Source organism: Bos javanicus, chromosome 8 (genome assembly GCF_032452875.1).
Source record: "Bos javanicus breed banteng chromosome 8, ARS-OSU_banteng_1.0, whole genome shotgun sequence".
NCBI classification, from domain to species: Eukaryota; Metazoa; Chordata; class Mammalia; order Artiodactyla; family Bovidae; genus Bos; species Bos javanicus.
This window is the reverse complement of record NC_083875.1, coordinates 66,444,386-66,460,126: the sequence shown is the minus strand read 5'-3', so window position 1 is coordinate 66,460,126 and position 15,741 is coordinate 66,444,386. Positions and strand designations below refer to the sequence as shown.

The window sequence follows — 15,741 nt, the reverse complement described above, 5'->3', positions numbered from 1 at the left end:
AATAGTGGATACAAACTAACCACAGGGGCTTCTCCAACTCCAGCACACAGTGCCCTTGATGCACGGATGTGTCCTCAAGTGACCTTAGGCAGCCAGAGGCCCATTAAGGGTTCATAAATATTCTATACCTATATCCATCAGATTATAACAGACTAAATTATGGGAAAGTCATGTGCAATAAATCCTACTGTTATGTAACTTGCGACTGTCAGCCAGCCTTGAGCATACATCTATTTGCATTCCTTTTCCTGATTGGTGGCTGGTACAAGCCCTACCTCTCACAAGGCAGAACCAAGAGGAGAAGATGGGAAAGTCAAGAGGGATCGTGGCCACTCCTTCAGGGTCAGGTACTCCCTCCTCTCAGGAGTGTACTATTCATTGTCTAATAAAAGATCTGTCTGCTTGAGCTGTAACTGAGCTGTAAACCAGTCTGTTGTTTCAAATTCTTGCCACAACAAAACAGGAGCCTGAGATATCCTGCCTGCATGAGCTGTAATTAATCCATCCTTCCAAATCTTTGTAAACCAGCCTGACACTCCTAACCAAGTGTTAGAAAACATACAGTAGAGAGGCAATAAGAATTGAGTTGATTTTTAGCTTTTCAGTTCTTATTTGAAGTTCTGTACTCATATGACTATAAGACGATTCTGCTAATTTCTCATCTTAGAAATAAAATGAGAATTGCCCAGCAAGCCTATAAACCATCCAAACATGTAGTAGTACTTCATTATGACTAAGTAATGTGTATGACCGAGCTTATTTGTTCATCTCATGTGAAATCTTCATGTTTACCAAAGGTGCAGTTCTGAGATCTGGTCTAATTCTATAAAAGCATCATTGTGCATTTTTCAGAGGGCCCCTGAGTTGCTCAGAACAGATATGAGTCCGGATCATTTGTGGGGTCACTCAGAATAAGCATCATTTCCCTCTGATATGTAGAGAAAGGTGGGGAATACAGGATGCCCAGAAGGCCAGGAGGCCAGGCACTCTACTCCAAGGCCCCCACCACTTCCCACGGACATGCCATTACACTTCTTAAGTCAATGGCTCCTTTTTCAATTAAATACAGTTTAGGACCATGTCAGGGAAATAACCATGAGAACTAAATCGTCCATCCATACTTGACTGCCCACTCAGCCAGAAGCCTCTGGAAAAAGTTCCGTTGATGGTAAAAGTTACATTTTCTTTAGTGATTTTATTTAGCTGCATTCATTACACTTTGTAAGCACACTGTGAAAGCCTTGGATAAAAAGAGTATGTACTGAGAACCTGTTATGTAAAACAGAGTAGTAAAGTGAGACTGCAGAAAGAATCAGACCTAAGCATCACAAAATGCAAATACAACTGATAAAGGAACATTTAGGGGTGAGTTGGCATTCATCCCCAGTAAGTTCAGTTCAGTTCAGTCGCTCAGTCGTGTCTGACTCTTTGAGACCCCATGAATCGCAGCACGCCAGGCCTCCCTGTCCATCACCAACCCCCAGAGTTCACTCAAACTCACGTCCATTGAGTCAGTGATGCCATCCAGCCATCTCATCCTCTGTCGTTCCCTTCTCCTCCTGCTCCCAATCCCTCCCAGCATCAGTCTTTTCCAATGAGTCAACTCTTTGCATGAGGTGGCCAAAGTACTGGAGTTTCATTGCTTAGCATCATTGCTTCCAAAGAAATCCCAGGGCTGATCTCCTTCAGAATGGACTGGTTGGATCTCCTTGCAGTCCAAGGGACTCTCAAGAGTCTTCTCCAACACCACAGTTCAAAAGCATCAATTCTTCGGCACTCAGCCTTCTTCACAGTCCAACTCTCACATCCATACATGACCATAGGAAAAACCATAGCCTTGACTAGACAGACCTTTGTTGGCAAAGTAATGTCTCTGCTTTTGAATATGTTATCTAGGTTGGACATAACTTTCCTTCCAAGGAGTAAGCGTCTTTTAATTTCATGGCTGCAGGCACCATCTGCAGTGATCTTGGAGCCCTGCAGATGGTGACTATGGAACTATTATCTGTCAGGGCGAAGCCCCTCCACTGGATTTCCTTGAAGGAAACACAGCAACAAGGGAGGAATCCACTGCAAAAATCACACTGTAGAGAGAACAGGCAACCCTTGAAATACCATCTTCCAGTCAGCAAGTGGTCCAGAGCTCCTCATTATGTTCAGAGCAAAGGCAGGAACAGCCAACAAAAGGTTCCACTAAGATATTCCATCAGCCTTAGTCACTGGCTATGGTCTTCCTGGATCAGTTTCTATGTCACCAGTTAAACAAGCAATTCAGGGTTGCTCTGCGCTTTAACATGGGACTCTTGTATCTTGAGGATACCAGATGCCTCGTGAACGGTTGTTAATTGAACCTCACCCCTTTGGCAGGATTGAAGACCACCTCAATTGGGATATCTTTCCTCATGACTCCAAAAAAAGAAAAAAGGAATATCCCCAAGAGAAGCAATGAAATTACATTGTATGAGTAAAGGAGTATGAGGTGATGGGGCAAAGCATATCTTCATAGGGATGCCAATATTAAAAGTGGAATAAACAATGACATCATGGTGTATTCAGGATGGTGATGGTTTACTCGCTAAGCCATGTCTGACTCTTGCGACTCCGTGAACTGTAGCCCACCAGGCTCCTCTATCCATGGAATTTTGCAGGCAAGAATACTGTGAAGAGTAGGTGGCCATTCTCTTCTCCAGGGGATCTTCCTGATCCAGGAATTGAACCTGGGTCTCCTGCATTGCAGGCAGATTCTTTACTGACTAAGCCACTAGCCCTCATTCATCTCAAGGATACATACTGTTAAGTAAATAACTTTCATGAACATTTCGGTATATTACACACAACATAAAAGTGAATTACTTTGGGGGGAAAAAAACAGCTGAATTTGCTAGACAACTATCTTAGAATTTGGATAGTGCTTAGAAGAGCTTCTACATACCTTTGGGGAAGTTGCCAAGTACGTCATAGGTAGTATTTACTCCTGGAAAAAACACTATGGCAAAATTGTTGCCACCTTGAGATACTTACTGTGCAGGTTATAAACACAGACATAATTCTGCAAAGATAATCCATTGTGTTTTTCACTCCTCTCTCCAGCAAATCCTGTTAGCCAGTGATCACTATCCCCTTATGCTCTAGAGAAGCCAAAGAGGACAAAGACCAACTCAGAAAATAGGAAACAGTACGTGTGGTGTCTCCCTCTTTGTCAGGAAGAGATGGAAGCCCAGAGCACTGTGGGAAAGAGGGGAAATGGAGGAAGGGTAAAAGGTGGTAGGAGAAGTGATTCAGACACCTTGTTCAGGAATGAAGTCCAAGGGGGATAAAGAAAGTGAGAGGCATAAACAAACAGAGGAGAGGCTTTCTGGGGCCCATTTGGAATTTGGGGCGATCACCTTGTAGGGTGATAATAGATCTTTTGACTATGTGGATCACAATAAACTGTGGGAAATTCTGAAAGAGATGGGAATACCAGACCACCTGACCTGCCTCTTGAGAAATCTGTATGCAGGTCAGGAAGCAACAGTTAGAACTGGACATGGAACAACAGACTGATTCCAAATAGGAAAAGGAGTACGTCAAGGCTGTATATTGTCACCCTGCTTATTTAACTTCTATGCAGAGTAAATCATGAGAAACACTGGGCTGGAAGAAGCACAAGCTGGAATCAAGATTGCCAGGAGAAATATCAATAACCTCAGATATGCAGATGACACCACCCTTATGGCAGAAAGTGAAGAGGAACTCAAAAGCCTCTTGATGAAAGTGAAAGTGGAGAGTGAAAAAGTTGGTTTAAAGCTCAACATTCAGAAAACAAAGATCATGGCATCCGGTCCCATCACTTCATGGGAAATAGATGGGGAAACAGTGGAAACAGTGTCAGACTTTATTTTTCTGGGCTTCAAAATCACTGCAGATGGTGATTGCAGCCGCGAAATTAAAAGATGCTTACTCCTTGGAAGGAAAGTTATGACCAACCTAGATAGCATATTAAAAAGCAGAGACATTACTTTGCCAACAAAGGTCCGTCTAGTCAAGGCTATGGTTTTTCCTGTGGTTGTGTACGTATATGAGAGTTGGACTGTGAAGAAGGCTGAGCGCCGAAGAACTGATGCTTTTGAACTGTGGTGTTGGAGAAGACTCTTGAGAGTCCCTTGGACTGCAAGGAGATCCAACCAGTCCATTCTGAAGGAGATCAGCCCTGGGTTTTCTTTGGAAGGAATGATGCTAAAGCTGAAACTCCAGTACTTTGGCCACCTCATGCGAAGAGTTGACTCATTGGAAAAGACTGATGCTGGGAGGGATTGGGAACAGGAGGAGAAGGGGACGACAGAGGATGAGATGGCTGGATGGCATCACTGCCTCGATGGACGTGAGTCTGAGTAAACTCCGGTGGTTGGTGATGGACAGGGAGGCCTGGCATGCTGTGATTCATGGGGTCACAAAGAGTCAGACACAACTGAGCAACTGAACTGAATTGAATCTTGCAGGGGCTGTGCAGTCATTACTAACAGTTTCCAACAATTTCTGGTTTTCTCCCTCCAGGCACAGGGAGGATTGCACTTCCATGTCCCCTGGTGGTTGAGAGGGGCTATGTGACCACCTCTGGCCAACAAGCTGAGTAGACGTGATAGTCACTTCTGGATAGGACAAAACCATTCAAAGGATTCCCTGCACCACCCCACCCCCCACATAGTGACCCAGAATTCCCCACAGGCCATTAAAAGGGGGTATAGAAGTTAAATGAGAGTCTGACTGAATCTGAACAGGTTAACTTGACAAAGACAAATTAAACCTGTAATCGAGGTAATTCAGGCTGGAAACCAAATGAGACTCAAGGTCAGGCTTCAAGGAGGCAAGGAGTGACACCAGACAGATTCCCAAAGGGACAGTGACTTATTCCCTGGGAACATGATCTTACCAAGAGGTATATCTGCCACAGGTTTCAGGAATGGGTGCCCAGTAACCCCCAGAGTTAAGAGCAGACAAACGTCCCTCAGTAGATAACAAGAAGCTGAGACCCCAACGTGGGGCACGCTTCCGACTGTTCAGCTCCATGAGGGCAGGAACCTGTCTGTAAATCCAAATACTGTCTTGGAAAGAAGTAGGAGCAAAAAAATCTGAGCATCCCTGGAAGATGTTCTTCTGTTCAAAAGAGGCTATGAATCCAAAAGAGACTGAAGATTGCCTTATTTGGGGGGTAGTTCTATAATTTGGGCTACATGATAGAAACGACAACACTGTCTCCCTGGAGGTTGTTGACGTCACTGAAAACATGCTTGGTTTGTTCTGGTTTGTGTCATCTAGTGCCTTAGGCTCTATGGGGGTAAACTGAAGACTCTAGATCTTGAAAAGGACCATGGAAGAATCAGAAAAGATGAGTTCTGTGCAATTCCATATGACAACTCTATGGCCCGGTCTGCACAAACTCTAGGATTTGATGGTTTCTCCTCCCACATGCTACTAACATGCATTTTATTATTTTATTTATTTATTTGGCCTTGCCCCATGGCATGTGATATCTTGGTTCCCTGACCAGGGACTGAACCTAAGTCCCCTGTATTGGAAGCGTGAGTCAACCATTGGATCCCAAGGAAGTCCCTACAATCATGCATTTTAGAGGAGCTGTGATTTAGTAAAGTTACATGGTTGTCAGGACAGTGCTGCCCAGGCCTTAGTATGTCAGTGTATTTTACAGATGCTGTTACACTTGGCTTATTCATTGCACTCAACAACCACAGTGCATCTGCAGGATCACTTGTTTAAAAAATTATAATAACAACAGAAAAAAATGGTGGCTTCAAGAAAAAATATGTATTGGCCTTAATTGGTCTAAAAACTTTTAGAAGCACAGACAAACAGAATGCAAAATCTGACATCCAGAGGCAAAAATTTCCCAGTATATTCATATATCTATAAAAATTTGATTCACAAGCTCTTTTATGGCAATTTGAATTACTCAGACTAGTATTTGGGAATACTGACCAGTTCTACCAGGCTTCTAGCCTGTGAATAAAAGATAGGAATATTTGAGAACTATGATTCTATGAAAAAATATGAGGGGAAAGTTAATTATTATAAGATTTGCATCAGAAATTTTTGATGTAATATTCTGATTTATATCAGGAATTGACATACTTTTAGACATTTTAAATTATTATTCACTCTTTCCATTTTTTTTAACTTTGTTATAACAAAGAGTGAGTTTTATATTGATAGAGTCATTTCCTAGGCAGGTTGATAGGGAGTCTAGGGGTCCCCAAGGAGAGAGGGGTCTGGAATTCCCAAGGAGGAAGAAAGGACAAACTTTTTTTCTTTCTCCACATTCCTTAGGATTATATACCAATAATGTACCCTGCCTAAGGACAGTCTTTGGATTCAATCTTCTGTTATCTTAAAATGTTAATTATGGGAGTAGACCTGGTCTTTACAAGGGTGTATCTTGCCTGAGGACAGTGTTATCTTAAAATGTAAATTATGGGAGTAGGTCTGATGAGGTCTTTACAACCTCCAGACAGTCTTTGGATTATATAACCTCATCGTTAACACTAGCAGGCGGGTACTCTTTCTACCCGCTTCTGATGCCTATGTCAGAAGCTTTCTCTATCTCCTTTATACTTTAATAAAACTTTATTACACAAAAGCTCTGAGCAATCAAGCCTCATCTCTGGCCCCGGATTGAATTCTTCTCCTCCAGGGGCCAAGAATCCCGGTGTATTCGCGTGATTCAACAACAACCTTTCAATATCATATCTTATCTGGGATACTGCAGAATCCAAATAATCAGACATTGCAGGTTATAAGAAAATGTTCACTGTCTAATGCCCAGGTCTAAGCATTTTTTCCTAATGTAATCATACATCTTTATTTTCTGCTAAAACCTATTACATTAACTTGTACTAGTAAATGTACTTCCTAACTTGAAAAATAAGTATCTTAAAACTGAGAATAGTTCTAAAATGCTTAGTCATTCACTGTATTGGAACTTTAGACAAAAATCTTTCTTGGCTCCACCAAAATATATGTCTATTTCGAGGAAATGGGATCAATGTCTCAGTATGAGAAAGGTGAAGAATTACAAAGAGAAAGGAAAACATCCAGTCATTTCAGCTTGTTTCCATCTACTTTCCGTTGGCAATACACGATATAGCAATCTGAAATGTCATTTTTGATCAAGTTAAATTTGAAGCAATCTCATCTGCACTGTCGCTGACGAGTGGCTTGCTGCAGTAGAGTGCAAGAATTTCAGCACCTGGGCCATGAATAGAGTGGTTCCTCTTTCTGGGAATGATGGTTTATGCAAGCATTTTGGAGAAACAAAAAAGAACATGATACCATGCAGGGCCCTATGGGGCTCCTGAGCACAACTTTCTATGTCTCTCATTTCTTTGATTACAGGAAACAGCCTTCATTCAGCCTCTATGACCTCCCCTGAGTTCCAAAGGGCAGATTCATGCAGTTGTTAATTAGGGAAGGGAGGGATGTGAGACCAGGAAGAAACAGTCAAGAGCAGCCTTTGGACGAGGTCCTGTTTCCCCATCAATGGATATACACAACATATCTTTGAGCTATTTTGCAGATACTGAAGCTGCCTTGAGGTGGGAGAAGTTAATGATTAATGACAGTATGCTGCCCACAAGCCTGGAGACCCCAGGCCAGTTGGACCTGAAGGGTGACTCCATTTATCTCACCACCAAACCATCAAAAGAACGTCCATGACCTGATCACATCCTCTTTGAACAATTGCTATAAAAACTCTCATTACCTTTCTGAAGTGTGAAGTCATGAATTTAAAAGCATTAATCCCACTGTGACCCTGTTTGCCTGGCAAAGTAACAAAGCTATCCTTTACTACTTCACCCCAGACTCTTGAGAGAGTCATTTCCTAGGCAGGTTGATAAGAAGTCTAGGGGTCCCCAAGGGGAGAGGGGCCTGGAATTCTCAAGGCAGAAGAAAGGACAAACTTTTTTCCCTCTACATTCCTTAGGATTCAGTTCAGTTCAGTCGCTCAGTCGTGTCCGACTCTTTGCGACCCAATGAATCGCAGCACACCAGGCCTCCCTGTCCATCACCAACTCCCGGAGCTCGCTCAGACTCACATACATCGAGTCAAAGATGCCATCCAGCCATCTCATCCTCTGTCGTCCCCTTCTCCTCCTGCTCCCAATCCCTCCCAGCATCAGAGTCTTTTCCAATGAGTCAATTCTTCACATAAGGCGGCCAAAGTACTGGAGTTTCAGCTTTGGCATCATTGCTTCCAAAGAACACCCAGGGCTGATCTCCTTCAGAATGGACTGGTTGGATCTCCTTGCAGTCCAAGGGACTCTCAAGAGTCTTCTCCAACACCACAGTTCAAAAGCATCAATTCTTTGGTGCTCAGCTTTCTTTACAGTCTAACTTTCACATCCGTACATGACCACAGGAAAAACCATAGCCTTGACTAGATGGACCTTTGTTGGCAAAGTAATGTCTCTGCTTTTCAATATGCTATCTAGGTTGGTCATAACTTTCCTTCCAAGGAGTAAGTGTCTTTTAATTTCATGGCTGCAATCACCATCTGCAGTGATTTTGGAACCCAAAAAAAACAAAGTCTGACACTGTTTCCACTGTTTCCCCATCTTTTTCCCATGAAGTGATGGGACCAGATGCCATGATCTTCGTTTTCTGAATGTTGAGCTTTAAGCCAACTTTTTCACTCTCCTCTTTCACCTTCATCAAGAGGCTTTTTAGCTCCTCTTCATTTTCTGCCATAAGGGTGGTGTCATCTGCATATCGGAGGTTATTGATATTTCTCCCAGCAATCTTGATTCCAGCTTGTGCTTCTTCCAGCCCAGTGTTTCTCATGATGTACTCTGTATAATAGTTAAATAAGCAGGGTGACAATATACAGCCTTGACGTACTCCTTTTCCTATTTGGAACCAGTCTGTTGTTCCATGTCCAGTTCTAACTATTGCTTCCTGGCCTGCATACAAATTTCTCAAGAGGCAGGTCAGGTGATCTGGTATTCCCATCTCTTTCAGAATTTCCCACAGTTTATTGTGATCCACACAGTCAAAGGCTTTGGCATAGTCAATAAAGCAGAAATAGATGTTTTTCTGGAACTCTCTTGCTTTTTCGATGACCCAGCGGATGTTGGCAATTTGGTCTCTGCTTCCTCTGCCTTTTCTAAAACCAGTTTGAACATCTGGAAGTTGTATAACAATAATGTATCCTGCCTGAGGACAGTCTCTGGATTAAACCTTCTGGCTAATCCTGTTATCTTAAAATGTAAATTATGGGAGTAGGTCTGGTGAGGTCTTTACAACCTCCGGACATTCTTTGGATTCATTGGCGAGTATATAACTCCATTGCTAACACTAATAAGCGGGTACTCTTTCTACCCCCTTCTGATGTCTATGTCAGAAGGTTTTTCTATCTCCTTTATATTTTAATAAAACTTTATTACACAAAAGCTCTGAGCCATCAAGCCTCGTCTCTGACCCCAGATTGAAGTCTTCTCCTCCAGAGGACAAGAATCCTAGCATCTTTTCGTGGTTCAACAACAGCTTTTCACTCTGTTTCTTAGATTCAATTCAGCACCAGTGTACAAAGAAACTGAGCAATTGGCCTCAAACAAAATGTGTGTATGCTGCTGTGCTTAGTCATTCAGTTGTGTCCGACTCTTTGGGACCTCATGGACTATAGCCTGCCAGTCTTCTGTCCATGGGGATTCTCCAGCCAAGAGTGATAGGGGAAGCACACTGACTGAAACTGCCCACCCTGGCCAGGCACCATAGTAAACACTTGCATAAGTTGTTTTGCAACAGAAGGTCCTGGTACAGAACACAGAACTAATAAGCCACCACCAACAGGAAGAGTTTGGGAAAGGTCAAAAGGTGACACCATGTGTACAACCACCTCCCGGAATCCTTCTTCCTGGCATCCATCTTGGCTGAGCAATGCATGTGCCACCCTGAAGGACTCTGAGTCAGAATGATTGGCCATAGACAACCCGGAAACTAATCCCATCACCATAAAACCCGAGGCTCAAGCCATGTGACAGCAGTTCTCCCGGGTTCCCTTACCCTACTGCTCTCTACCCAGGCACCCCTTCCCAATAACATCTCTTGCTTTATCAGCACATGTGTCTCTTTGGACAATTTAATTCTGAGTGTTAGACAAGAGCCCAATTTTGGGCTCTGGAAGAAGTCCTCCTTCCTGCAACAAGAATGCTGGAGTAGGTTGCTATGCCCTCCTCTAGGGGAATCTTCCCAACCCAGGGATCAAACCCAGGTCTTCTGCATTACAGGCAGATTCTTTACCATCTGAGCCACCAGGGAAGCCCAAGAATATTCGAGTGGGTAGCCTATCCCCTTCTCCAGGGGATCTTTCCAATCCAGGAATTGAATTGGGATCTCCTGCATTGTAGGTGGATTCTTTATCAGCTGAGCCACCAGGGAAGCCCAAATGTGTGTATACTTCCTTCTGCTGCTGCTGCTGCTGCTAAGTCGCTTCAGCCGTGTCTGACTCTGTGTGTCCCCATAGACGGCAGCCCACCAGGCTACCCCGTCCCTGGGATTCTCCAGAAAGAACACTGGAATGGGTTGCCACTGGCTTCTCCAATGCATGAAAGTGAAAAGTGAAAGTGAAGTCACTCAGTTGTGTCCGACTCGTAGCGACCCCATGGACTGCAGCCTACCAGGCTCCTCCATCCATGGGATTTGCCAGGCAAGAGTACTGGAATGGGTTGCCATTGCCTTCTCCGATATGTCCTTCTAATCAACTTCAATTAGCTTCTGGTCAGAACCACACATTTCACTATCATACCTGTGTTTACAGATCACATGATTAAAGAGAGCACAGCGATGTTGGAATCTGAAATGCTACAGAGCCAGTCTGAGGAGTAACAATAATTGTAAAAACAAAAGGCTATTTTTATATGCAAGATACAGAATGAAAGTCCAGAATGGTTTACCCTAAGATAGTCTTTGGTTTGGGTTTTGTTTTTTTAACTTTCGTCTGGAAAAACTTGGATAAACTGGATAAAGTTTCCTTAGGAGATTTTTTAGATGAAAAAAATGAAGTTATATTACAACATTCTTATTTAGAATATACAGATTTCAGCAATCTTATTTTTATGAGAAAAATTTGGTAACATAATTCTAGGAAATATCAACTTAATATTAATGGAAACAAAAGCAGCAATATGATTTTAGACTCTCTGCTTGGGTTCTGCCTGTCCTTGGAAACACATGGATCTACCCTGACTTCTCTGCTCATCCCTCTCAATATCCTTCACAGACCTCTTTTTTCTATTTATTGTAAAGTCTTCTCTAAGAAATAGTTTACTCCTTTTCATAAATTAATAGAAAACAAAATAAATACATAAATACAATGTAAAAGCAAAAATATACAAAATGAAAAACATTAAATGTGCAATAAATTCTAATAAATAAGTATTGTTATGTGTTGAATCAGTGATGTACTTTAAAATCATCAGATACCTTCAATTTTGAATTTTTTGACTTTGGTTTATACAGGGGGTCAAATTTATAGATAGATACACACTCACACAATCAAAAGTTATACATAGATTATTCTCTTATCACCTTTATATATCAGGTAGACGAAGTGATGGGCTATTATGTATAAAGCTCTTGGTGGAAGCTGTAATATTGGAGGTATTTCTAATTCTAATGAACATTCTAGAAGTTCAGTGACTTCTGGGCAAAGTAAGAAACTAGAAATGTAAGACAGACCACCTTCTTTAAAACCTGTGAATATCATAACATAGACCAAGGGAATTTTAACCATATATCAGGGAGTCCAATGTGATTTTCATTGCTACATCATACACAAAATAATTTTTAAAAGCCAAAACTACTATATATTAAGAATCATCTCATCATTATGCTTATTCTGCTCATCCACATTTTATACTATCCATATTTTACCTCACAGTAATCTAAAGTGAACTAATATGTTCTCCAGCATTCATCAAGGCAAAGGAAATGTCAAAAAAAGACTCCAAGACGCTGACTTTTAAAAGAAAACACACATAAATAATCCTTCAGAAGGAATATTGATAAATTGTGCTATCTAAAACATGCTTTAGAAATGGGTCTGAAATCAGGTGGTAGCATCTAGAAATATTTAGCAAAATCTACATTATATGCAATCAGAATAGCAACAACCATTAAAAAAAAAAAACCTCATTAGCTGATTGCCACTCTCTTTAATTAATTTAAATTTGCAAAGAGAGTAGTTTAAATATAGAAGATAAGCTTTGTACTTAGCATTTTATAATGATGGCTTATCATACTCTGAGTTATTAATTTTTTAATTGAATATAATAAAAATAAGTTCATCTTAAACTTCAGGATTTTCCCTTCTAATGTTTATAAACTTTCCAGTGCTACCATACTGACAGTAGTAGAGTCCTGAATCATAAACACATTCGACATATGCAAATTTGAAACACAACACACAAGCCCCTTGAGCTTCTTTAAACTAATTAAATATGGCTTATTTAGGTTTTACAATTTTAGGGCAACCATGGAAAGTTTATATGATAAACTGATATTAGAGTAACCATCAGACCAAAAATGGGTAATTTGATAATTTTATTGATCTCATTGAAATCTAGATTATGGATGATTGATGCTTTGAGGAGTAAATATCTGCCCATAAAAATTCCTTTTCCTGGGCAAAGATCATGAAGGTGGGCAATTAATGGACATGCCTTCCCACCATGAGTTCAATGAATTTCTTCACCTGTTTTCTTACTTTTCCCTGCCGTTTATTGATCACTTACTAGGTTTTGGAATTTGATTCTTAAGGACACAGTAAATTCAAGCTAGACTTAAATGCTTATCTTAGAAAATGTCAAAGAGGGAGAAACACAATCAGTCTCCTAGTAGTATCTCCAGAGTTTACAGCAGTGCTTTTACATGAGACAGTTAATTTTAACTTTTACTTTCTGAATAAATCTTTCATTTAAAAAATCTATCTCTTAAAAAACATATCAAAACATTTAAGCTTTGCGTGTATATATTCATGTATTTAAACCACTGAATTAATATTTGTGCAACAGAAAAAGTAATTTATTCAACAACATTCAAGTAGCAAAAGTGGATGAATATCTCTCCAAAAAATAAGTCACTAACTCCTTTTCCACTAATAGGTAGGGGATATTTATTTTCAGTAGCAGTCTTCACCTGGTCTCCTCAGGCCAAGTCCTGGGATGAAGTCATTTTACCATCATATCCTATGGCAGCTTCACATTTCACAGACATATGCAGTGGCCTATTCAGTTTTCCCCAGTGGCTGTGACCCTGGTTCTACATGTGTTGTTTTAGTTATTCCTGACCAGCACACTTGATTAGTCACCCTTCTATAACCTGTTCTAAAACCTAAAAAAGTAGATGAACAAGCAAACAGTTGCAGACTCACCATCCCTGCGATTAAGACTTGCAAAACCAGGGCCATGGCTACTAGACAGCTCTGAGGAACTGGTGAAGGAAGCCCGGGGCAAGGAGGAAGCCAGAGGAGCATCACAGTTATCTGGGGGGAAAAACACCACATTCTGGTTAACACATTGATTGACACTTTTCTGTCTTCTCTTCCTGTCTTTTTCCTTCCCTTTTACTTTCATTTCCTTCTCATTCCCCTCCCCCTCTCCATCTTTTTCATCCTTAATTTCCTTTCCTTTAATCAACAGGCTAGGAAAGCATTAGAGTATATAGCAAACATTAGTCTTGATCAGAGGTTTATTAGTAAATGTTTAACATCGGGCTGAGTGGTAGTATTTGTCACTTCACCGTGGTGTATATTGTGCCTCATGCCAAGCAAGAGACTTGGGTTCAATCTCTCAGTCAGGAGGATCCCCTGGAGGAGGAAATGGCAACTCATTCCAGTATTCTGACTTGGCAAATCCCATGGACAGAGGAGTTACAATCCATGGAGTCATTAAAGAGTCAGATATGACTGAGCAACTAGACAACAAAAACACTGGTGTAAATACTTCTACTGTGGTCAATTCAAGGCTATCAATGTGATGTCACTAATTATGAAGTTGGAAAGACAATGTATGTATTACATCATTATGTAGCATTTTCACCATGCAGATTCAAGGTATGTAAATAACCTCAAGAGATTAGATAACAGTAAGATGCCATAAAATAAAGTAGCAAACACCCTCTTCCAACAACAAAAGAGAAGACTCTACACATGGACATCACCAGATGGTAAACACTGTAATCAGATTGATTATATTCTTTACAGCCAAAGATGGAGAAGCTCTATACAGTTAGAAAAAACATCAGTTAGCTGACTGTGGCTCAGATCATGAAACCTTATTGCCAAATTCAGACTTAAATTGAAAAAAGTAGGGAAAACCACTAGACCATTCAGGTATGACCTCAATCAAATCCCCTATGATTATACAGTGGAATTGAGAAATAGACTTAAGGGACTATATCTGATAGACAGAGTCCCTGATGGAGGTTCATGACATTGTACAGGAGACAGGGATGAAGACCATCCTCAAGAAAAAGAAATGCAAAAAAGCAAAATGGCTGTTTGAGGAGGCCTTACAAATAGCTGTGAAAAGAAGAGAAGCCAAAAACAAAGGAGAAAAGGAAAGATACACCCATTTGAATGTAGAGTTTTAAAGAATAGCAAGGAGAAAGAAGAAAGCCTTACTCAGTCATCAATGCAAAGAAATAGAGGAAAGCAACAGAATGGGAAAAACAAAAGATCTTTTCAAGAAAATTAGAGATACCAAGGGGACATTTCAGACAAAGATGGGCTCAATAAAGCACAGAAATGGTATGGACCTAGCAGAAGCAGAAGATATTAAGAAACAGGTGGCAAGAAAACACAGAAGAACTGTGCAAAAAAGATTTTCATGACCCAGATAATCACGATGGTGTGATCATGCACCTAGAGCCAGACATCCTGGAATGTGAAGTCAAGTGGGCCTTAAGAAGCATCACTACGAACAAAGCTAGTGGAGGTGATGGAATTCCAGTTGAGCTATTTCAAATCCTGGAAGATGATGCTATGAAAGTGCTGCATTCAATATGCCAGCAAATTTGGAAAACTCAGCAGTGGCCACAGGATTGGAAAAGGTCAATTTTCATTCCAATCCCAAAGAAAGGCAATACCAAAGAATGCTCAAACTACCGCACAATAGCACTCATCTTACATGCTAGTAAAGTAATGCTCAAAATTCTCCAAGCCAGGCTTCAACAGTACGTGGACCATGAACTTCCAGATATTCAAGCTGGATTTAAAAAAGTTAGAGGACCCAGAGATGAAATTGCCAACATCTGCTGGATCATCAAAAAAACAAGAGAGTTCCAAAAAAACATCTACATCTGCTTTATTGACTATGCCAAAGGCTTTGACTATGTGGATCACAATAAACTGTGGAAAATTTTGAAAGAGATGGGAATCCCAGACCACCTGACCTGCCCCTTGAGAAATCTGTATGCAGGTCAGGAAGCAACAGTTAGAACTGGACATGGAACAATAGACTGGTTCCAAATAGGAAAAGGAGTACATCAAGGCTGTATATTGTCACCCTGCTTATTTAACTTACATGCAGAGTAAATCATGAGAAACACTGGGCTGGAAGAAACACAAGCTGGAATCGAGATTGCTGGGAGAAATATCAATAACCTCAGATATGCAGATTACACCACCATTATGCAGAAAGTGAAATTAAAGAGCCTCTTGATGAAAGTGAAAGGGGAGAGTGAAAAAGT

At 41.0% G+C, this 15,741-nt stretch overlaps 1 protein-coding gene across 3 annotated transcripts in view; it reads right to left on the bottom strand.

Annotated features, from left to right (window-relative positions):
* The window catches only part of LOC133252845 (contactin-associated protein-like 3), a 236,558-nt gene that overhangs the window by 181,796 nt on the left and 39,021 nt on the right, over positions 1-15,741 (bottom strand). For all 3 annotated transcript variants that reach the window (XM_061425821.1, XM_061425822.1, XM_061425823.1), the window contains exon 2: positions 13,424-13,534. In XM_061425821.1, the coding sequence (XP_061281805.1) occupies positions 13,424-13,534 (111 nt within the window). The remainder of the gene's footprint in view (positions 1-13,423; positions 13,535-15,741) is intronic.